Source organism: Pogoniulus pusillus, chromosome 9 (assembly GCF_015220805.1).
Source record: "Pogoniulus pusillus isolate bPogPus1 chromosome 9, bPogPus1.pri, whole genome shotgun sequence".
Taxonomy (NCBI): Eukaryota; Metazoa; Chordata; class Aves; order Piciformes; family Lybiidae; genus Pogoniulus; species Pogoniulus pusillus.
In genome coordinates this window covers 7,825,412-7,849,828 of record NC_087272.1, presented here as the reverse complement: position 1 = coordinate 7,849,828, position 24,417 = coordinate 7,825,412, and the positions used below count along the sequence as shown (strand labels likewise).

At 44.4% G+C, this 24,417-nt stretch overlaps 1 protein-coding gene across 4 annotated transcripts in view; it reads right to left on the bottom strand.

Moving 5' to 3' along the window:
* The window catches only part of NPNT (nephronectin), a 59,671-nt gene that overhangs the window by 21,218 nt on the left and 14,036 nt on the right, over positions 1-24,417 (bottom strand). For 3 of the 4 annotated variants that reach the window (XM_064148441.1, XM_064148444.1, XM_064148442.1), the window contains 4 exons: positions 18,121-18,213; positions 9,129-9,248; positions 8,094-8,213; positions 1,214-1,348 (listed from right to left, as the gene is read on the bottom strand). In XM_064148441.1, the coding sequence (XP_064004511.1) occupies positions 1,214-1,348; positions 8,094-8,213; positions 9,129-9,248; positions 18,121-18,213 (468 nt within the window). The remainder of the gene's footprint in view (positions 1-1,213; positions 1,349-8,093; positions 8,214-9,128; positions 9,249-18,120; positions 18,214-24,417) is intronic. The other variant, XM_064148443.1, reaches the window with a different exon arrangement.

Genomic DNA, 24,417 nt, shown 5'->3' with positions numbered 1-24,417 from the left:
TAGATCACAGGCTGTGAAAGGGAAACAATGGTGATGTCTACTTCACTCATAGGCTTGCTGAGGGGTATAAGAGCAAGAATCCAAACATAGGTAGGGAGTTGGTAGTTACTCTGTCCCTCTGGGCTGTGGGCTGCATTCTTCTCTAACCTACCCTGATTAATCCACTTGCTTGTTAACCTCCCTGGACGATCCTCCATTCTTCCTTGGGCACATGGCAACATCTAGGGTAAGGTAGAGGGGTGGGAGAAGGTGGAAGGGTGGTGGGGAGCCCCTCCTGGGGACTCAGGTTTCTGGGAGGGGAGTTGTGTTTCTGTATTACCTTTCACCTTGTCTATTTCTGTCTATAACTGTATATACTGTAAATATCTGCTTGTATATTGAGCTAAGCTGTAAATATAAGCTTCATTCATATTTCCAGAGCCAGCTGAGTCTAGTCTATAAATCTAGGTGATTTATAAAGTGGGGGGACAGGGAACACCCAAACCATCACACATTTCCATGTCTTTTGTTAGGGATGCAAGCAAAAATCTCCACATTGCAGTGCTTAGCAGATTCCCCTCCAATATACATACTTAAACATAAAGCAATGCCTCTTTATCTCCTTTTTTCAGTGAAAGGATGACAACCAGTTGAGGCCCTGGGAAACTAAGACACCAGGGCCCGGGAATGTTGTTGAAAGGCATATGCCAGCTGCCTTCCGGCCTCATGTCCAGACAAAGACAGGTTATTTCCCAACCCCTGCCTTCTCCACCTCTTTCAGGAAAAGAAAAGTTGGTCAGCCTGGGTGGGAAGGTGCTGAGGTGTGTTCAGCTCTAGCCACATTTTCTTATCTTACATCTCGGAGCACGCTCCAGAGCACACCTGTGTTACAGCTCAGGCACAGCTCATATGCTGCTCCAAACCTACAACTGCCTGTGCACAGCACAGCCTGTGGGGACGAAGGCTTCAGAAACAATTCCTGAGGTCATCAGCTCTGCTTTCCCATTAGCTTCTACAGGAGAACCAATCACAAAAATGAGGGCCAAATACAGGCTTTCTCCTTCACAATCTATTTCTATAACCCACTCTTTTCTACAATACAAGTGCAGTGCAACCTAAGCCAACCTACTTCAACATTCCAGCCACAAGAAGCAAACATTCCTCTTTAAGCCATTAATTTCCCTAGAGGACATGCAGCTTTGTTACCCGCACACAAGAAGTAAGTTGTTCTTACCATGACATTGGTATTTGCCTCCAATATACATTAGATCAAAGCCTTGATGACACCTGCAGATGTAGCTTCCAAAAGTATTGACACAGTGCCTAAATCGTGGGCAGATCACCCTCCCAGTAGCACACTCATCAATATCTGTGGAGAGAAAGGAACTGCATCACTCCTGAGAGCAGCTCAAATACAGTCTGTACTGCTATCACACAATGAAAAACCAAAGACTAACCAAAGTATTTTTGATCCTTATGGCTACAAGCTGGTCAGTCAGCAGTAACACCTGAGCACTTCTGTCTGTGCCAGCTCAGTTCAGCTCTTGGTCATGAGCCCCTGCTTTTACACCTCCCGTGCCAGATGCCTTTACAAAGACCGAGTGACAAGAGATGCACTGGCAAAGCAAGTATGGCTACTGGAGGGCAAGTACAGAGTTCCAAACCTGGGAAAGAACAACCCCAGGTGTCAGTATAGGTTGGGGACTGACCTGCTGGAGAGTAGTAAAGGGGAAAAGGACCTGGGAGTCCTAGTGGATGGAAGGTTGACCATGAGCCAGCAATGCACTCTTGTGGCCAGGAGGGCCAATGCCATTTTGGGGTGCATTAGAAGGGCTGTGGCTAGTAGATCGAGAGAGGTTCTCCTCCCTCTCTACTCTGCCCTGATGAGGGCATATCTGGAATGTTGTGTCCAGTTCTGTGTCCCTCAGTTCAAGAAGGACAGAGAACTGTGTGAGAGAGTCCAGCACAGAGCCACAAGGATGCTTCAGGGAGCAGAACATCTTCCTTATGAAGAAAGGCTGAGGGAGCTGGGGCTATTCAGCTTGGAGAGGAGGAGACTGAGGGATTACCTCATTAATGTTGACAAATATGTAAAGGGAGAGTGCAAAGAGGATGGAACCAGGCTCTGCTTGGTGATGCTGATGACAGGACAAGGGGCAATGGGTGGAAGTTGAGGCATAGGAAGTTCCATGCAAACATGAGGAAATGTTTTTCCTCTGTGAGGGTGATGGAAGGCTGCAACAGGCTGCCCAGCGGGGTTGCAGAGTCTCCCTCTCTAGAGATATTCAAAACCTGCCTGGATGAAATCCTGTGTGATCTGGTATAGATCAGCTGAGGTCAGGCTGACAGACAAAAGCTGCCTCAGCTACCATTCACTTTATAGCCCTTGGACATCAAGCTGGAGCCTACTGAGTGCTTGAACCTTAATTCCAGAGGCCTGCCATGCACAACTGCCTCTGACTCGCAGGGCTCCTGACACTTGTTGGTTATCTACAGGGCACAGTTCAAGCCTTTGCTCTACAGCTCTATCAGGCTCTTGATCTATGGGAAAGCAAGATTTTGCTCTCCCTGCAATTTGCTTCCCAAAAGAGCACTTCAGCTGCAGGTGTCAAGAGTGCAAAACAAAGCCAAGTGATTGATGCCCTACTACTTGTGAAAGAGGCCTGACCAAGGCTGAGAAAAGCCCAAATCCCTTGCAAAGCACAGCAAAAATGTTACCATAAAACTGCTGGTGAGCTAGGGCAGCCACCCAGGGAGGGGAGATGGAGCTTCCAATTCTCCAAGCTGTGTTTCCCACAGCCAAAAGAAGTGACCTAAGATCCTGAATTACTGTCTGACTGGGCTCTCTCAGTAGCTCCTGCTGGCAGTGTCCCACTCTGCATGAATTAATGAGGACAGCAATGATTCAGCCCCTCAGCTCCTACACTCCTGGCCCACCAGACTGCTCCAAAATAACAGCTCTCCTTTACATTCATATGGGAGCATTTCTACAGTGCCACAGTAAAGGCCTGGATGTGAAAGAAAACAAGGCAAGTACTGGGAACCTCTCCACATGCCTGAATCTCCCCATAAATCTGCCTCTTGTTTTGAATCTATTGAAGCTTTAGGCTTTGAATGCATTATTAACAGTTTTACAATTTCCACTGTGTTCCTGTTATTTAACTTAGAGGCCATAATTGCCTGGCCTTTATGAAAGCATTATTCCAAGGTTGCAGATTTCAGACTCGATTAGTAGGAGCTAGTCAGAGTTCTTTGTTATTTTTATCTTTAAATCACAACTTCAAAAGCAATTCAGTAAGAAAAAGATTCCCTGCTGACTACACCTCATCATAGCATGGATTGTAGCTTGTCCTGCCTCTCCCTCTGCACATATTCATGTTTTTGCACATTTCCCTAAGTAAGAAGTATTTGGGGTCATGAGAGCACTGCAGTGGTACTGATCCATTTTCTAGGCATTTAGACATCCTAATGACAGGACTGAACTGCTAATCAGTACGCTGCTGAACGCTGAATTCTGCTTGCATTCAGTAAGAGAGGTGGACAGGTGACTGTCACTGATGGGAAAACCACTTTGCAATCATTGGATCACAGGATGTTAGGGGTTGGAAGGGACCCAAAGAGATCATCGAGTCCAACCCCCCTGCCAGAGCAGGACAATGCTATCTAACACAGATCACAGAGGAACACATCCAGACAGGCCTTGAAAGACTCCAGAGAAGGAGACTCCACCACCTCCCTGGGGAGCCTGTGCCAGTGCTCTGGGACCCTTACAGTAAAGAAGTTCCCCCTTGTCTTGAGGTGGAACCTCTTGCTGCAACTTACAACCCTTGCTCCTCGTCCTGTCACAGGGAGCAAGTGAGCAGAGTCTGTCCTCCACATCCTGGACAGCCTTCAGATACTTATAAACATTTATCAAATCCCCTCTAAGCCTTCTCTTCTCCTCTCCAGACTAAGCAGCCCCAGGTCCCTCAGCCTCTCCTCATCAGCCATGCCCTCCTGTCCCCTGATTATCCTCATAGCCCTCTGCTGGACCCTCTCCAGCAGATCCCTGTCCCTCTTCAGCTGGGGAGCCCAAAACTGAACACAGTATTCAAGATGAGGTCTCACCAGGGCAGAGTGGAGGGGGAGTAAAAGCTCCCTCGATCTGCTGGACACACTCCTCCTAATACACCCCAGGAACCCACTGGCCTTCAGTCACTAGCTAGAAGTGGTGCTGTCAGTATGCTAGAGGGATGTGACATCATCAGGAAAGACCTGGACAGGCTGGATACATGGGTCCAGGTGAATCTCCTGCGATTCAACAAGAGCAAGTGCAGGGTTCTGCACCTGAGTTGGAGCAGTCCTCATTAACAATACAGGCTGGGAGATGTGATGATAGAAAGCAGCCCTGCAGAAAAGGACCTGCGGGTGCTGATGGATGAGAAGCTGGATGTGAGCAGACAGTGTGAGCTTGCAGCGCAGAAGGCAAATCGCACCCTGGGCTGCATGAAAAGCAGCACTGCCAGCAGATCCAGAGAGGTGATTCTGCCACTTTGTTCTGCTCTGGTGAGACCTCACCTGAAGAACTGTCTGGAGCCCTCAACACAGGGAGGACATGGACCTGGTGGAGTGGATCTAACGAAGGGACATGAAATGAGCAAGGGGACTGCAACACCTCTCCTACAAGGACAGACTGAGGGAGCTGGGGTTGCTCAGCCTGGAGAAAAAAAGACACTGGGTAAACCTAACAAAAATTTTCCAGTACCTGAAGGGGCCTTCCCAAGGCTGGAGGGACTCTTTACAAAGGTCTGAAGTGACAGGATGAGGGACAATGGTTTGAAATTGCAGAAGAGGTGATCCAGATTTGGTGTTAGCAACAAGTTCTCTACCATGGGGGTGGTGGAACACTGGAACAGGATGCCCAGGGAGGTAGCTGAGGCCCTATCCCTGAAGAAACTCAATGTCCGGTTTAACAAGGCTCTGAGCAACCTCATGTAGTGGAGCATGTCCCTGCTCACTGCAGGGAAGTTGGACTAGATGAGCTTTGGAGGCCACTTCCAACCCAAACCATTCTATGATTCTACGGAAGTGCTTATGAGTAGTTTCCTACAGCACAGTGACTGTGGCTTCTTCCAAGCCCATGGGCCCATGCCAATTCACACCTGGGCCCAAAGGCTGTTTGCATTCCTATGAAAACCAAGGTGTGAAGGGGTGATTTGTGTTCTGATCTCTGCCTGGTCTGCCATGGAGATGCATGCCCAGACTTTGCCAGGCCATGGAGCTGCTCCAAAAAGCAGAGAACAGACAGCACCTGAGCTGATGCTCAGTCTTCAACAGAGAAGCAGAATTACAAACCTCTGCTGTCTCTCCTGCTACATGACCATATTACCAACTTAAACACTAAACAACTAATGACATTGATGGGAAAAAAATAAAGTTTACAGGCCTATATTGTCAACTTTCTGCACACAGGCAAAACAACTAGAAAGAATTTTACAGTGAAAAGAATTATCTTCCACCCTCAAATAATTTCAGACCTCCTGAAACTGAAATGTGTACACTGCCAGTGTCTTAAAATGAAAATCTTACTCTAAAAACAAGCTGGCAATACTGATTGATTTCACAGCCATTAATCAATTAATTAGTCCATCTGTATTTGTACTGAATACTTTGCTGAACTCTTTTTCAACTTGTTGTATTGTAGTTTATATGATTTCCCTTCACAGGCAAACTGACTGGTGGCTGAAAGTGCACTGTGAATGATCAGCATGGGTTAGACTAAGAATAGAATAATGCCTGGAGGAATTTCCACCTGTACTGGAAATAAACATTACATTCCCAGCTGTCTCTCAGGCTTTCCTCAAGTGAGGATTTAATCAGCTGCAACCAATGCACAGTTCAATGCTTTTTACCATTATCTGTGCTTCTATTTGTACTGCAGCCTCCTCAGCAGTGGCAGGCTTGCACCCATGAAGGAAAGGCAGAATCTTAGCCCCAAACAGCTTCATTTCTTGGAAGTATTTACTGGTATTAATACAACTCAAACTTGATAAAGAACTAACAAAAAAGATGCATGTCATGCAAGATGCATCTTGTCAATAAAGGAGAGTAATCATCTTATGATCCATGAAGAACAAACAGCTCTTGCTGTGAATGCTTTGCTGGTACAAGACTGCTCTGAAATGTTTATGGAACATGCTGCAAACAGGTTCTGACACCAGTCTGAATGAAGCACACTCAACTGAAACATGAGTCCACAGTTCTTTTTTGTAGGAAATTACACTGGAAAAGTCAAAGTGTCTCATGTTACTGGCTCTAGTGCATTAAAAGTGCACTTGTTTATTTGAAAGCATGATCACAGAATCAACCAGGTTGGAAGCGACCTCCAAGATCAGCCAGTCCAACCTAGCACCCAGCCCTAGCCAGTCAACTAGACCATGGCACTAAGTGCCTCAGCCAGGCTTTTCTTCAACACCTCCAGGGATAGTGACTCCACCACCTCCCTGGGCAGCCCTTTCCAATGCCAATCACTCTCTCTGCCAACAACTTCCTCCTAACATCCAGCCTATAACTCCTCCGGCACAACTTGAGACTGTGTCCCCTTGTTCTGTTGCTGGTTGTCTGGGAGAAGAGACCAACCCCCACCTGGCTACAACCTCCCTTCAGGTAGTTGTAGACAGCAATGAGGTCCCCCCTGAGCCTCCTCTTCTCCAGGCTAAACAACCCCAGCTCCCTCAGCCTCTCCTCACAAGGCTGTGCTCCAGGCCTTTCACCAGCTTCGTCGCCCTTCTCTGGACACGTTCCAGCACCTCAACATCTCTCTTGAATTGAGGGGCCCAGAACTGGACACAGCACTCAAGGTGTGGCCTGACCAGTGCTGAGTACAGGGGCAGAATAACCTCCCTTGTCCTACTGGCCACACTGTTCCTGATGCTTTCCTGAATACAAAAATGCACACCTGGAGAATCTTGCAAGTATTTTTTCTAGCAAATTCCTGTACTTCTTTAAAATTATACTTAAAAGCCTTTGTCTCACTCTTCCAAAGATACCTGCCTGCCACATTCTCTGCAGTGTGATTAATCATTATTCAATCTTTTCAGCATGTGACAATGGTGGATTTCTTCCTCCTGTTCTGCCCACGCTTTTGCATACACAGACATGCCAAAGACATGCTTTAGGAAGCCACTGACTCAGAGCTGAGCCTGCTGCTCACAATGGACAATCTAGAATCAGTCCCTTGCCCTGGCAACCAAGTCTTGGTCAGCATGAGAACTGTAGAGAGCCAAGATACCCGGATGCATCATAAGGATATGTACATTCTCTTATGTTCTTTCAGTGCAACTGTTGTTATGGTTTAGAAGTACAGCACTGCACAGGATATCAATAATAAAATCACTGAAGCATCATACCCACTCAGGACACTCAGCTAATGATAGCACACATCACACTGTTCTCCAGGCCATACCAGAGTGAGGCACAACACAGTCTGATTAACAGTAAGCACCTCTTCCATGTTCATGAACATGGGAACAAAACAGGAATTCAGAGTGCGCAGAAGTCAGCTGAGTTTATCTTAACCTGCAGTTTTCACAGTATAGAAGGAGGACTACAGCTTTGATCCTATTAATATCAGGAGCATGCACAGCCCTCCACCTTGTTCCAGTACCATCTCAATGACTTGTACAAATTATCCCTCTAGTCCCTGAGCCAAGGCACCACCTTGCCTGGTCTGAGGGAGAGCTGACCTTTCCATTCCATTTTTTATGCAGGCAGGTATTTCCCAGTCTCTGTTGGCAATCACGTAAAAACACCAGGTAACAGGAATGCAAAGGGCCAAGGGCTGAGATGCCAAGCATCAAGTTTTAAATAGACTCAGAGAATGATTTGGGTTGGAAGGGACTTTTAACTGACGAAGCTTGCAGGACTGAAGGAACATACTGAATCTCTGACAGAGACCACTTGAGAGCACCTAAGCAACCTATCCCAATCCTCACCAGTACAGTCTTTAAAGTGCACGGATAATGCGTTCTGAACACTTCTTATAAACTCTTTTGAACTGCATTCAGTGCAATGATAAAAAAACATTTTGGATAAGCAAATAAATGAACACATCAAGTCTACAACTGACCACCTACCTATGCAAGTCCTGCCATCAGGCCCCAGCTGCAGCCCTGGAGAGGGACAGCGGCAGCGAACTTCCCCTTTCAGCACATCACATCCGTACTGACAGTTTGCCATTGAGCAAGAAAGGGCATCTAAGGAAAAATAATTCAACATGTTTAGATGAAGACTCTCAGCAGTACCACAAAATTATTAAAACACTCTGGGGAATTAAAATGTCTTACAGTGATGATGGAAGTGGGAAAATGGTTGTTGAATTTGGCAGGTATCCATTCATGCTTTAAAGAGCAAATGCATATGCAGGAGAATTTTCTTTCCACAAAAGAAGAAAAGCATAAAAGAACAAAAGAAAAACCCCAACCCAACCAAACACACAGAAAAAAAAAAACCCAAACTAAACCAAAACAAACAAATAAACCCCTAGCAAACAAAAAACAAACCAAAAGCCTACCAGAAGTGTAGCAATCTGTGTCACAGAATGCAGGCCCTATGAGGAGTATCAAGCCCAGCATGTACTATAAATAGCCTTCGGGACAACGTTGCCGTTTTAAAATAGGAGCATCTTTAAAGATGATTTCTCTCCCTTTCTCTCTGTCCAGACACTCAAAATATCCACTTCTACAGGACCAAATAAGAAGCTGATCTCCAGAGAGATGACAGCACATTTTTGTACCACTCAACAACATCTTTGGCTTTAATGATTTTATACTCCTAAGGACGTAACCGAGCCGAAGTGCAGGTGTCTCGCTGCAATGAAAACCACAAGCACTTGTCCTTGAAGGCAAATTAATGGTGATTTACAGCACTGAAGAACGCTTCTGGGGAAACTTGCAATAAAACTAATAAACCCAAAACATTTACTCTTGTTTTGTTCAGCCTAATTTCATTAGGAAAACAAAATCTCATCTTGTGCAACTGCCTGATTTGCAGCAAGATTAATCTTTTGCTTTGGGACTCATCTTCATTTCATTACAGTTTCCCAGGACAACTCTAGCAGGGATCTCGAGGAGCTTGGAGGAAAAAAAAGCAAGCAGCAAGCCTTGCCGTACTCGAGCAGGTTCCATCTGGCATGAGCATGTAGCCGTTCAGGCAGTAGCACTTGTAGCTGCCATAGGTGTTCATACAGCGGTGCTTGCACGGCCGCGGCTTCAGCCCACACTCATTCAGATCTGAGATGAAGGGCACAAGGGAAGGAGGTGAGGAAAGAAAACAAAGCATGTGTGAACAAACTACTCTTTCAGGTTCCTGGAGAAAGAAGGAAAAACATAGCAATTAGCTTTTCATACACAACCCAGCTGATGGCAAGTGTGCAGAAGGGCTGGCAGGAAGCACTGCTCACCCCTCCAGCCCGGGGCTGTTTCACAGATCTCTTTTCAGATGTGACAGCATTAGCATTAAATTAATTGCCAACAGACACTTCATTAGGGAAGGCACAAGCTCTGGCTGCCCACCTCTTGACACTATTCATGTTGATGCCATGTCCAGGACCAGCCAGAGCTCTGGAGGAGGAGGAGGGAGAAAGCAAATGTCACTGCTGCAGTCACTATCAGTGCAATACAGTGAGTCACGATCATGCTGCAAAATTAGTTGCACAGGAAGGTAGAAAAGCCAAAGCTATCCTCCTTTGCACAACCTCCCAGATAAAATGTATTCCTTACCATCCAGAAAACACTGAGAAAACAGCAGCATCTGACATCAGTGATATTTGCCAAGAACTATCCAGGAAGGCCACTATTTCAGATTCACGACTCAATACAGAATTCATGACTACAACCAGAAATACTCAGCCTGCAATATTCATGTTGATAGACAAGGCTTCTAACAAGTAAAGGTTAAATGAGTATTTCCTTTGGAATTCTCTTCCAAGAACATGTATTGGTTTTATCTGAGAGGATTAGAACAAGCTGTCACGTAGTTATTTGTGTACTGAGGAGTAAAAACGACAATAAAGTTGAAAATAATAAATCTCTTCATCAATCCAGCCAGAAAGTACTTTAAACAACTGAGCTGCCAACCCCCAGCTCCAGTATTGCACAATGCTGTCTGGAGGTCTGTTACAGTTAAGTGTCACTGTTAATTCCAGGAACTTTTGTAAGAGCCATCTCCACTATTAAGCACATTCTCATCAAAACTCTCCCTAACACACACAGCAGCAAGTACACCTTGGAGCTCCTACCAAGAGGCAGACACACAGACACTTCATAAAATGACAGCTGAGAAGGAGCCACATGCTTTCTCTAGACATGATGTGAAGGCCTGGAGTTAAGACTTTAAAACTGAAAGCAATATATACCTCTGGCAAGAAAGAAGTTAGCAGTTCTTAACAGTGTTTATCATTAAATCTGTTATCTTCTGACCTACTTTGTTTCCCCCTTCATGGGGTCAAGGAAGCTTGAGCGTCTCTCTGCCTCTCCCCACCACCTTACCCCTAACTGAGGGAGGGTAAGACCATTTTTACTTCAATTTCCAAGGCCTCGGGAAGAGCAGCAGGTTTAGGGGTAAGAATGTTTCCTGCTCCCCTCTGCTGTGAGATGGTAGTAGTAAGGGACATTGTTTTACTCTCTTCCTGCAGAAGGCTGAACAAAAAGTCTCTAGGAAGCCTGAAGGGAAGCATTTGCTCCTGTAACAGCGAGGAAGACAAACTGAGTGCAGGAAGAACTTTAGTAACAGAAGTTGCCAAAACAAGGGCTGGACCTGTGTCCGATAAACAAGGGAGTGATGACCTTCTCTACAGCCCTCCTGCAGACCAGGAGCTGCAGAAAGCACATCCGTTTTCAACTCCCTCACCCTTCTGGAGTTGCTAGAAGAACATGCACCTCCCAGCAGGCACTAATGCCACCATCACAAAAGTGCACCTGGTGCTTTTGAGAGAAACAGCTGTAGAGGAAAGGTACATTTTCCACCAGGGAAGTAAGACCTCCAGCTAAGAGTTGTGACTATTTGATAGAATACATGCACAGGTCAAAGAGAAAAGCAGCAGATGGCTTAGAGGGAAAGGGCAAGTTTTCATTGTGAGGAGATCTGTGTAAAAAACTTTACCTGAAAAAGCTCAACAATAATCACATAAAAGCTCACATTTTGGGAGGCAAACTTCTCTGTGCAGCACAAAAAGCCGTTTTCCTTATCACAATTACACAGCTCCTGACAAACATTATAGCTACACTTACATGTTTATTACACATGCCACATGCCTGTTTAAGAAGTCCTTGTTAAGTTAAAAACCTCTGTTAGACTTCAGTTCATGAAAACAGCCCCACAGAGCCCTCACCATTGACTGTTCTGAGATGCATGGACAATAATAATTTTGAAGTAAGAGAAAGAAACGTTCTGCAAGTCAGCAACATCTGCATTCTTCCTCTGTGTACATGTGCTAGTTTGAAGCAGGCTAGAATGTTTTGGTGAGAAGAACCAGATTACAGGCTGTGGAAGGAAAACAAGGGTGATGTCTACTTCCCTCACAGGCTTGCTGAGATGTATAGGAACAAGAAATAAAAACATAGATTACCACTCTTGCTTGGGCTGCTGGCAGAGCTGCATCTCTCTAAACTCACCCTCCATTTTGGACTAATCCACTTTGCTTCCTAACCCTCTGGCTGAACTTAACCATCTTCCTTGGGACTGGGGTAAGGTTGAGAGTGGTAGGGGGAAGGTGAAGAGGCAGTTGAGAGCCCCTCCTAGGGACCCAGGTTTCTGGGAGGGGGGTTGTGTTTCTGTATTACCTTTTTCCCTTGTCTATTTCTGTCTATAACTGTATATACTGTAAATATCTGCTTGTTTATTGTGCTAGCTGCAAATATAAGCTTCATTCATATTTCCAGACCCAGCTGAGTCTAGTCTGGGTGATTTCTAAAGTGCCAGGTGCGGGGAACACCCAAACCATCACAGTACAAAAAGCATCCCTTTATAACAGACTTGAGTATAAAATAGTTAACTAGAAGCAAGGACAGAGGACATGTTGAAATTAAGTTGACAGCAGGACTTCAGCAGTGCCTGTGTTCACTTCAATGCTGACATCTCACTGCAATTCAGCTCCTAACTTTAGATACTCCTGAAGACTTTACCCTTAAGAGCTGTCTCACATTTACTTCCAGAGCTACAACCACAGATCCAAAGCTGAAAACAATAAAGAGTTTATGACTCTTCTCAGTTTACCATCTTGCATAATGTATAGGTTACATCACAAGCCTTAAATAATGGGATCTCACTAGAGGACTCTGAATACGACACCACCATTTGGTACAAAATACTCTCAGCACAGAAAAGAAAGCTTTGATACTGGCAAATAGATGGCTATTAGCCGAGCCCAGGGAGTGGTGGTGAATGGTGCCACATCCAGGTGGGAGCTGTCACCAGTGGTGTGCCCCAAGCATCAGTGCTGGGCCCAGTCCTGTTCAACATCTTTACTGATGATCTGGATGAGGGGATTGATGACACCAAGCTAGGAGCAGGTGTTGATCTGTTGGAAGGTAGGACAGCCCTGCAGAGGGATCTATACAGGTTGGATGGGTGGACAGAGGCCAGTGGGAGGAGATTTAACAAGACCAAGTGCAAGGTCCTGCACTTTGGCCACAACAACCCCAAGCAGTGCTACAGGCTGGGGTCAGAGTGGCTGGAGAGCAGCCAGGAAGAAAGGGACCTGGGGGTACTGGTGGACAGGAGGCTGAAGATGAGGCAGCAGTGTGCCCAGGTGGCCAAGAGAGCCAATGCCATCCTGGCCTGCATCAGGAACAGTGTGGCCAGTAGGACAAGGGAGGTTATTCTTCCCCTGTACTCAGCACTGGTCAGGCCACACCTTGAGTCCTGTGTCCAGTTCTGGGCTCCTCAATTCAAGAGAGATGTTGAGGTGCTGGAACGTGTCCAGAGAAAGGTGATGAAGCTGGTGAGGGGCCTGGAACACAAACCCTATGAGGAGAGGCTGAGGGAGCTGGGGGTGTGCAGCCTGCAGAAGAGGAGGCTCAGGGGTGACCTCATTGCCATCTACAACTACCTGAAGGGAGGTTGTAGCCAGGTGGGAGTTGGTCTCTTCTCCCAGGCAACCAGCAATAGAACAAGGGGACACAGTCTCAAGTTGTGCTGGGGGAGGTCTAGGCTGGATGTTAGGAGGAAGGTCTTGCCAGAGAGAGTGATTGGCATTGGAATGGGCTGCCCAGGGAGGTGGTGGAGTCACTGACCCTGGGGGTGTTGAAGAAAAGCTTGGATGAGGCACTTAGTGCCATGGTCTAGTTGACTGGATAGGGCTGGGTGCTAGGTTGGACTGGATGATCTTGGAGGTCTCTTCCAACCTGGTTGATTCTACAACAATAACCTGATCTTAAAACGTAGATGAAATCAGCCAACTCTATTAGAGTATCACATCACACACCTTCCACTTGCGAAATCTTGACTAAATTATTTCTCTTGTCTCCTCTTCTGTTTCTGCCTGTGAGCAAGTGCTGTCAACACCAACTTTTAATTCACACCTTAACCAACATGCTGAAAGCAAAATGCCTGTGCCTTGAAAAAGTCAGAGTTTTTTTAATCTTGGCTGACGTGACAGGAAGGTCATAAGGCAGCAGAAATGGGCTGCTCACACAACTCCACTTAAACCTAAACCTCGTGTGTCAGGAGTTTTCACTTTGGCCTTTGAAAGTAGTTATTGGGAGAAAGAGAAGACTGAATACTGCTGTCTAGGGAAAGAAGCACTGGCTATGACTGCTGAAGAACAAAACCAGCCTGCCAACAGGCTGGGTGTGCTAGAGCATGCTGCTCAGCTCATCTGATTTTCTCCAAAGCTCAACTTTTCTTGTTTTCTCCAGTGACAGGGGCACATACTCAGAAACTACACAAGCATCATGTAGCTTCCTAGGAGGCACGTTGTATAATGATTGTCAGATCATACTGGTTGCACACAAAGGTCTGTGTGAACATGCTGGTAAGTCTCCTGATCCATCTCCATGCACCCATAATCTCTAACAAGGTGCTGCCTTAAGAAGAGTCTGGATGTACTGCACATGGGCTGGGGAGCACTAAACCACTCTGTTTCTGTGCTGTTCCTTGAGGAAGGTCTATTTTTAAAAGAACAAGCTCAATCTAATGTTAGCAATGAAAATAACAGCTGTAGCAACATATTTCTTGAACAAATGCTGGTTACTTATCAATTCTGCATTTCAAGCAACATATCAGAATAAATGTCTCTGCACCAAAAGAGAAGAAATCAGCAGTAGCTTCCTAAAGAAAATTGAAAAATAAAACATATAAACTCAAAGAGTAATAAAAATAACACTTGAACATCACTTTTCTTTTTAATGAAATAACATTCATTTGTTTTAGTCACTTCTAATCTCACACTGGTGTTTAAAGTATAAAGGCCAACAGAGAACAAGGGGACACGGTCTCAAGTGCCGGGGGAAGTATAGGCTGGATGTTAGGAGGAAGTTGTTGCCAGAGAGAGTGACTGGCATTGGAATGGGCTGCCCAGCGAGGTGGTGGAGTCACCATCCCTGGAGGTGTTGAAGAAAAGCCTGGATGAGGCCCTTAGTGCCATGGTCTAGTTGACTGGATAGGGCTGGGTGACAGGTTGGCCTGGATGATCTTGGAGGTCTCTTCCAACCTGGTTCATTGTATGATTCTAAGGTCCACAAATCTCTTTTAATTTCTATGTGGGAATGTGCACTGACTCTCCTGCACTTGAGAATGTCATTGTTCAGCCACTGAAATTCCCATTTTACCTACAATTGTATAATCAGTGCAAAAGCAGCATTTTTCACTTCAAAATAACTGAAGGCACTACCATACGCAGCTTGGCAGGCTGACAGTTTCAAGTGCTACAGAAGCAAGGCTGTAACAGAAGTGGTGGCTGCTGAGCAGAAGTATTTTATTTTTAAACAAATTACAACTGTGAATGCAAGGAAAGGACAAGAATGCTACGCTGGCAAATCCAGATATGACCCATTTGAGCATTGTGTGGCACCACACAGGACCTTGAATAATGACAGACTTTAGCGCACGCTTAACAATGGGGCACTTATTGCTAGGAAGATGTGATACACTCTGCTTTCTTCTTTAATTAGTATCACAGTATCACCAAGGTTGGAAGAGACCTCACAGATCATCAAGTCCAACCCTCTACCACAAAGGTAAAGCTCCTGCAGAAGACTCCAGCAGTCAGACTTTCTATTCCTTTCTTTTGCCTATTAGCTGACTTGGATCACGCCACACAGAGGTCGAATATTCCATACCAAATTTACTCAGAATTTGACAGTAGAAAAAGAAGAGACCAGAAACCAAGTTCAAAAATCAAACTGCCATCATCATACTATAAACAGTAGATCAGCTTTCACTTCTAGCAACTACTACATACTACTGTGGCAAACTCATGACAGATTTGTATCACTCTAAGAGAGTTCTGTTCCTATCACTTAGTCTGAACAATCAACAGCTGCCAAAGGCAGAAGTTAACAATGCTCATTTTCTTCATCTTTCAGCTTTATGTAAATCAGTTTTTTATTTACTTAACCTTATCAACAATTTCCATCACTCCCACAAAGAAACTCAGAACCACACAAAAAGTGCTTGCTCTGAGAGAAGAAGAAAGAAAAAAAAAACAAGTTACAACTAGGAGTATGGTGGAGAATCAAGCCAGAATCAGAATCCAGGCACACAGCATCAAGGAAATATAATCAGTTATTTGCTCTGCATGCTAATGATGCTGCAGGTTCAGCTTTTGCATCATAGCCAATGCTCTATCAAGCCCTTGGCAAGTTGTATTACTGCTTCAAGCCATGCAAGTAGAAGGAGCACACCACCTGAAAGGCAGGCCCATCTCACCCCTTGATGCTATATTTCTTGTATGATGATCCAGAGGGTGAAATGGAAGTGCTTTTCTGCTCTGACCAGGTGGACCTGTATATAGCTGCTCCACTTCAAGGGATGGGAAGAAGGCATAACCAAAATTAAATCACCAGACGTTTGCAATAGGCATTACTTCACCATCTAAATATAAACAAATACATTTTAAGTGTCTCTCTATATATACACCTGTCTCAAGTGCTGACAAAAATTGCATTAGAAAAAAAAAGAAATCAGCAAACTTTGCATCACCTTCCTGGAATAAATAAAGCAAGAGGATATCAAGTGGCCCTTTCACATTCTTTGCCTAAAGATAATCTTTCCCAGCCACATGAAATTAACTTGCATATGATTTAGACGGCTGGCAAAACACACAAGCTCTCAACTGTCTGTAGTTTACTGTGGATAGAGGTCTTATTGAAGAGCAGCTATCAATCTTCTGATGAACACGTTATCTCATCCTATCATGGAATCAGCATATGGCAGGAACAGATACCCTGACCCCAGGAACAGCTCAAGTGTTTCACCATCATAGAATAGGTACAGGCTACAGTCACCTGAACTGTGTACATCTGGGACATCACAGCCAGCAGACTCTCAGAAACCTCATGCACACCTGCTATGGCAACTTTGCCATCAATATCATCAAGAACGTTTAATGAATACCTCCCCAAACACTTCCTGTAATCATTTATCACCATTTCCCCCACTTCTTTCTTCCTTTTGGTGGAAAGCAAATACATTAGTTCAATACTGCAGCTTTCAGTAGTCTGCACAACACTCTTTTGATGTTGTTTATTAGTGCATGCAGAAACTGTTAGTGTACATAGAAAAACTCTTAGTTCACAGCACTGCTTGCTAAAAAAGGCCCAGACTGACCTAAACAGGTATGGAATAACAAAATCCTAGCAACCCATCTAGATAAGGGCCATGAAGCTGCAGAGCTTCTCCTACAAGGACAGGCTGAGGGAACTGGGGTTGTTCACTCTGAAGAAGAACAGGTTCCAGAGATACCTAATAACAACCTGCCAGTACCTGAAGGGGGCCTCCAAGAAGGCTGGAGATGGACTATTTACAAAGGCCTGAAGCAACAGGATGAGGGGAAATGGTTTGAAAGGAGATTTAGATTGGATGTTAGGAACAAGTTCTTTACCAAGAGGGTGGTGAACACTGGAACAGGTTGCCCAGAATGGTAGATGAGGACCCATTTCTCAAGACATTCAAGGTCAGGCTCAACAAGTCTCTGAGCAACCTGGTGTAGTGGAGGATGTCCCTGCTCATTCCAGAGTAGTTGGGCTAGACGACCTTTGGAGGTCACTTCCAACCCAAACCATTCTATGATAGAATAAATGAAGCTTAAAACAGAACTGAAAAATACAATGTTTGTTTCCACACCCGTTCAGGAAGTGTTAGTAAATCTGAAAACAAGTATCTATTTTAAAAGCAAACAACTCAAAAGAAGTTGAGCAAAGCTCATGATACATTTCTAAACAACAACAAATTCTACATGTCACACTTCTCTACCCTACTTCCTCAGCACTCTCAGAAAGAATATGAACTTTTAAAGTAAGTTGGAAAAGAGAACAGTCCCAAGGAGATGCCTTTGTGAACATGTCTCAAGCCTCAAAATCTGGTAGTGTGTTACAGTAGTTGTATACTCTATGATCTTTATTCCATTGTGTGTTTTCTAGGTAATTTTTTGAGAAACCCAACAATGAAACTACTGACAGTTCACTAACAGAGTACTTCATGTTTCCAGCTCTCCAGTATGTGTTATGGTTTATTGCTACCTAGCTGCTTCAGGATTAGAAACAAAACAAGAGTGCATGAATGAAAATTGGTTTAGCAAGTATTAGTTCACTATCCAAACCTGAATATTGTGACTTTATGAGATAACATCCTGGACCACAGCATCTAAATAATTTGATTCAGATCCACAAGAGTATGTAAATACACACTTTCCATTAATCTCACTGACCTTATCTAAACAAAAACAATGCCTCCCCTGCATTGCCACACTGCAGATGGCCTTCTCTCTACCACTGAGAGTCACAGTATCAGAATAGCAAAGCAGCAACAGACCTAGGATATGAGTTAATCCCCCTGTAAATGCAAATGACACACAGAGCATTTGAGGAGGGAGAGGGGCAAGTGACACACAGAGCATTTGAGGAGGGAGAGGGAAATTCTCTTTCTTGGGCTTCGCTTCCTTACCTTGGTTGCAGGTTTTTCCAGTGTATCCCGGGTGGCACTTACACTTGTTTGGCCCAATACATTCACCATGTTTGCATCCTGGCTGGCATATAGCTGCAAAAGAGAAGAACACTGCTTATTCTTCCAATTTGGTTACAGCTGACAGTGCTTTATTTTAAAACAAATGGCAATGACTCAACAAACAGCAGCACTGACGATAGTCTCTTTAGCATCATTACATGCTGTTACATTCACTCTAATACTGTCTGTTACATGAACAGTTGCCACTGTTCAAACATCAGGTGCACTTGCAAAAACAACCACCACTCCACTGCATGTGGGAAGAGTGAGATATTTGTCAGTGGCTCATTTTGGTACAACACTACACTGTGCTGTTTCTGCACATCAAACCCTTTTGGTACCTAACCAGCAAGTAGGCACTGGGCCTTCACTTGCTTTATGTATGCATATACTATCATGTCATTAAATTGGGTAAATGTGGAGTACAGCCTAGCTATACAGGAATGTGACACCAATGTCATAGGAGACATCCACACAAAGCCACAGCTCAGTCACTGCTAAGTTAGCAGCACAGATGCCAGTATTCAGCATTTCCTTCTATCACTGTAAGGCAACACATTTTACCCCCTTTTTCCACAGCAAGAATGGTCAGGCATTGGAATGGGTTGCCCAGGGAGGTGGTTGAGTCACCAAGCCTGGATGTGTTTAAAAGTTGTTTGGATGTGGTGATTCAAGATATGGTTTAAGAGTGAACTTTGCAGAGCAGGGATATCAGTCTGACTCGATAATCTTGAGGGTCTTTTCCAACCTGAGTGCTTCTTTGATTAAGCTGTGTTTTCCCTGAATCTCTCCCTTTCAGGTGCCTGGATTCTGGCATGGCAACTATTGGCTTGCTTGTTTTTATTGTTTGGGAGGGAGTGGGCTGTGGTGTTTTTGTTTTGTGCGTGTCTTTGTTTGTTTGTGGAGTTTTGGTTCTGTTTTGTTTGGGTTTTATTATTGTTGAGTTCTGTTGTTGTTTTGTGTTTTCTCTTTTGGTGGAACTTATCACCTAGTGACAGGACAAGAGGGCATGGTTGAAGCTGCACCTGGGGAGGTTCAGGTTGGATATTAGGAAACATTCCTCAGGGAAAGGGTGATTAGGCACTGGAATGGATTGCCCAGGGAGGTGGTGGAGTCCCCATCTCTGGAGGTCGTTAAGAAAAGGTTAGATGTGGCACTTAGTGGCATGGTTTAGGTGATGTTGAGGTGCTAGTTTATAGGCTGGGCTTGATCTCAAAGGGCTTTTCTAGCCTCAATGATTCTGTGAAAAAAAAGACTGGGCAAAAGTAACCCAGAACATTACTATGCCATTTGATCAATACACACATCCAAGCCACTTCTACCCAGCACATTTCAAGCATTTACTACCCAAGCTGCTGTACAAATAGTCTCAGAATGTAAAGCTATGGTCGATTCTGCTTCCAGAGTCAAACTGGTCAGGCAATTTCTAATATCCTAAATGGAGTCAAAATACAGAACTCCAAGAAATAATAGTTCTGAAGCCATTTTTTGATACTTCTCTCAATATAACATAGATAAAATTGGTAAATAACAATTTCAAAACTTCAATAATAAAACAAGAAGTGATTTTGAAGAAATAAAAATAAATTTATGCACAAATAGAATCATAGAATCAACCAGGTTGGAAGAGACCTCCAACATCATCCAGTCCAAACTAGCACCCAGCCCTAGCCAGTCAAGTAAACCATGGCACCAAGTGCCTCAGCCAGGCTTTGCTTCAACACCTCCAGGGATGGTGACTCCACCACCTCCCTGGGCAGCCCATTCCAATGCCAATCACTCTCTCTGACAACAACTTCCTCCTAACATCCAGCCTAGACCTCCCCCAGCACAACTTGAGACTGTGTCCTCTTGTTCTGTTGCTGGTTGCCTGGCAGAAGAGACCAACCCCCACCTGACTACAACCTCCCTTCAGGTAGTTGTAGACAGCAATGAGGTCACCCCTGAGCCTCCTCTTCTCCAGGCTGCACACCCCCAGCTCCCTCAGCCTCTCCTCATAGGGTTTGTGTTCCAGGCCCCTCACCAGCTTTGTTGCCATTCTCTGGACACCTTCCAGCACCTCAACATCTCTCTTGAACTGAGGAGCCCAGAACTGGACACAGGACTCAAGGTGTGGCCTGACCAGTGCTGAGTACAGGGGAAGAATAACCTCCCTTGTCCTACTGGCCACACTGTTCCCGATACAGGCCAGGATGGCATTGGCTCTCTTGGCCACCTGGGCACACTGCTGCCTCATCTTCAGCCTACTATCTACCAGTACCCCCAGGTCCCTTTCTTCCTGCCTGCTCTCCAGCCGCTCTGTCCCCAGCCTGTAGCACTGCTTGGAGTTGTTGTGGCCAAAGTGCAGAATCCTGCACTTGGTCTTGTTAAATCTCCTCCCACTGGCCTCTGCCCACCTATCCAGCCTGTCCAGGTCCCTTTGCAGGGTTCTCCTACCTTCCAACAGATCAACACCTGCTCCTAGCTTGTGTCATAGATTTCTACTGATGTAGAATCAGCTAACAGGAACATTTTGAGCGTGCAAGGAATCTTGTATAACTCTGGAAAGCATTTTACAGATTAAAATCTTAAGCAATACTTCCAAATGTCTTTTTCCTAGAAATGTCCATTACTTAATATATTGTTTCAAGCTACTGGAAAACTCAAGATTTTAGGGTATAGTGAATGTTTATCATCATGTAACAAAGTATAGGCGCAAAATGCTGGTGAGCTTGCTGTGTAAGCATGATGGATACAAATTAGACTGGAATCAGAGGTGACATAACTTGAATACTGTCATCAAGATTTACCATTTACCCTGACTTTAACTTCATTTTCTAAAATGACAGTAATGACCCAGCTGTAATATTAACTGGTGTGACAATAGACTTTATCACAAAACCAAATGTACTAAGGATGCAATTTTAACAGCAATTTCTCAGAAGGCCCTCAAAAATGTAGCTTGCATTGCAGCCAAGCTGTTTGAGAGGGCTGAATTAACAAAAACAGAAACAAGAGGTTAGTTTCGCTTGTGGAAGAATTCTGTAAATACATTTCTGATGTTCTAAATCTTTTCCATAAGATTCAAAGCATCCAGAAGCAGCAATTCCAACAAATGCACCCACAGAAGCAACAGTTAGCACAGAAGGAGTTTGCTCCAGTTCTAGGACTGCAGTAGCCCTTCATTATCAAAGTCTTTTTATTTACACATTATATATATGGCCAGTGATAGCCTTGAGAACATAAAACCTTGTTAGAAATCTACAGCGCTGCTCTTGACAGGTCTTCCTAACGTGATGGTGCAGCCTGGTTTTGAAAATTGTCTTTAAAAATATCTGTCCTGGAGTCCTGTACACCCCAAAATTCCTCTCCCTCTGTGCTTTGAATGGGAGAGGAAAGGTGAGAAAAACCTGTTCCCCCCCTGCCCTGCAGGGGAGAAGGGGGGGAGCAAAGGGCCCTTCCAGCACAAAGGGTGCCCCATGCCGATGCCCACGCTGGAATCAGGCTGGGGACTGGCTGTGGTCTTCGTGCCTAGGCAGTGCTAACTCTGCTCTTTGTCTAGGAAGGGTATAAATATTGGGAGATTTCCCACCTTGGGGTTCCTGTCTTAGAGTCCTCCCCCAGCCTGCACAGTTCCTGCAGAAAGAGACCCCTGGCACACCGAAGGACAAGCTCCTGAGGAACAGGACCGTGCCTGCTTTGGACGGCTTCCCATCGTAAGCACCCCCTTAATGCAGGCTTGATAGGCCTTAAGATGGCTTTTGAAAGAGAGCAAGGGGACAAGCATCTGGAGCGTCCTTTCTTCCAGCCAGCCTGACTCACCTGTGAGTAAACTTTTGGCTCAGCCTGATTAATAGTGGGGAATGCCATATTTAGTAGCTTAGCCTTTTCCAACCTCTGACTTCCAAAACAGTCAGATTTACCTATGGTATCCTTGTAGATCTTCTCAACCTGACTGAATCTGCTAATTAAAACTAAATTAATTTCTGTATCTAGTTTTGGGGGTGGGTTTTCAGGAAAATAAAATAACTCTATATTTCTATATATTCCTGACTCATCCACATTAACTCCCTGCCTCCACAACAATATCTTAAAAGGCAACACAGAGGGATGTTTCCAGTTAATGCAAGAAATATTTTTCTTGATAAACACTATCCAGAAACAAAGAAATAGGATTCAGGGGGGGGAAAAAAATCTCTTAATTAAAATGTTAAAGGGCTGTTTAGACTACTAAAAGGTATATTTCAATAAGTATCTACTTAAGGGCTCCTGTTTATTAGAATACAGTCTGTACACTTCAGCTGCTTAAGTACCATCACCGCAAAAGAAAGGTGCTTTGCAGGAAGCTTAGCAACATCTGCAGCTCAGCCAGCACCACAGGTAGATCCCACAGCACTTCCTATCAAGCCTCCCATCAAGTGCTTTGCACATTGCCTCATTAACTTGAACGAGGCTTCGCATGCTGCTCAGGACTTAAGAAGCAGTGGGCATTCAGCCAAGTCTGCACATCTGGCTGAGGTTCCACCAGCAACACCTATACACTCTTCCCACTCCACCAGCCCCAGAGAGATGGGTTGGCTCAGGCTCTGCCATCTGCAGCCTCTCCAAATACTCCCTTCTCCAAGCAGCAGAGATACACTCACTGACTTTAAAGGGGTTCTATTAGAACACAGTGAACAATGAGATCTGGGTATAAAAATAACCTTGAGCCTGACTTTCCATTTTAATGGAAAGTCCTTTCTTTTAATAGCAGGCTGTTATCTCAGCTGTGTGGTATGAGGCCAGGCATACAGCAGGCACGCTGATGGGACTGGCTTGGTTTTGCTTTGAATTTACCACTCTGCTCATTTTTTTGCAGAATTCCAGATAGAACAAATTAGACTATCTCAGTTTCTCTGCTCTCTCACACACACACATTTTAAACATCCTGGGTTTTTTTTGGGGGGAGAAAGGTGGAGGATGTTGCTTGTTTGGTTTTTTTGTTCTTGTTTTGAGTTTGTTTGTGGGTTGTTTTTTTGGTTGGTTGGTCAGGGGTTTTTTTTTAAACACAGAGTCATAAGCATCGAGAAAGGAAAAAGTCTCCCACCTAATATTCTTTGCATCTTAACAACTGAAAAAAATCCCCCCAAACTGACCATAATAACTAACAAAACATAATTTCCCTCTAATTAACTCACATTTACAATGACTGAAACAAGCCATGTCCATGGACTTCTTCCTGCTACGTAATACTCACTTCCCTACTCAGCAAGAAGCAAATGCAGACAGTGCAGCTACAGCAGGCTAAGACAGCTGCTTTTCCACATTAGGGTCCAAAAGACAAGTCAGAAACGCTTGCCAAAAAGAAGCATTCTTCTAACAATAGTCACTTGAAGCACAAGAATGCACTCGGTATAGTCAAGTGCTACTAAACTCAAGTTTGCTACTTTATTGTTGAATCAACATCAACAAAAACCTACCACTTCTCCAAGGTTTCTTCTCTGAAAGCACTTAAATTGGCATTCCCATCAGGTACGTGGACTGAGGCAGAGAGAAGAAACCCTAAGCACAGCTCTTTTCATCTTTAGTTAGCAGCTGGTTTATCTAGGCCACAGAATAAACTGCAACTACACTTTCCATTTAATTTTGTTGCCCAATTCATTCAAGAGATATCTGCAAATAAATTCTTAGCTTGATGATTTTACATTTGGGGGCAGGGGGTGGGGTGGGTGGAGGCTTATATGTGAAGCCTTGATCTAAGTTTCCACCAACTTTTCTCCTTGACTTGGAGTCAAGGAGGTATTCTAAAGCCTTTAATCTGGCCATAAATCTAGCAGGGCACCTATTTTAAAGATAGGCAAGAACTACTTCTTCCTCTAATATTTTAGAGGAAGAAGGAGCTGGTGACTGTGACATTTTAAGTCTCATTTAAACTTTCATTTTTCTTGAACTTCCTGTAAAAACAACAAAAGGAACTGAAACATGAATTAATGGATTGGGTTTAGGGATTGGGATTTTTTTCAAGTGTGGGAGAGATGGAGAAAGAATTTCTGGTCAAATGTACATGCTGCTACAATGTGTTATGCTTGTGTAAAAGCCAGAAGCCACTACCAGCTGCTAGTTCTGTCTAAGCACAGCTCAATCATTCTTAATTATCACGTTTTAATTGTGTAAACACAATAAATTAAAACCACATTAAATAAATTAATGATGTTGGGTATTTTAAAATTTTATCTGTATTTTCTCCCTGCAGAACTGCTTTGGAAGCCCTCATCAGGT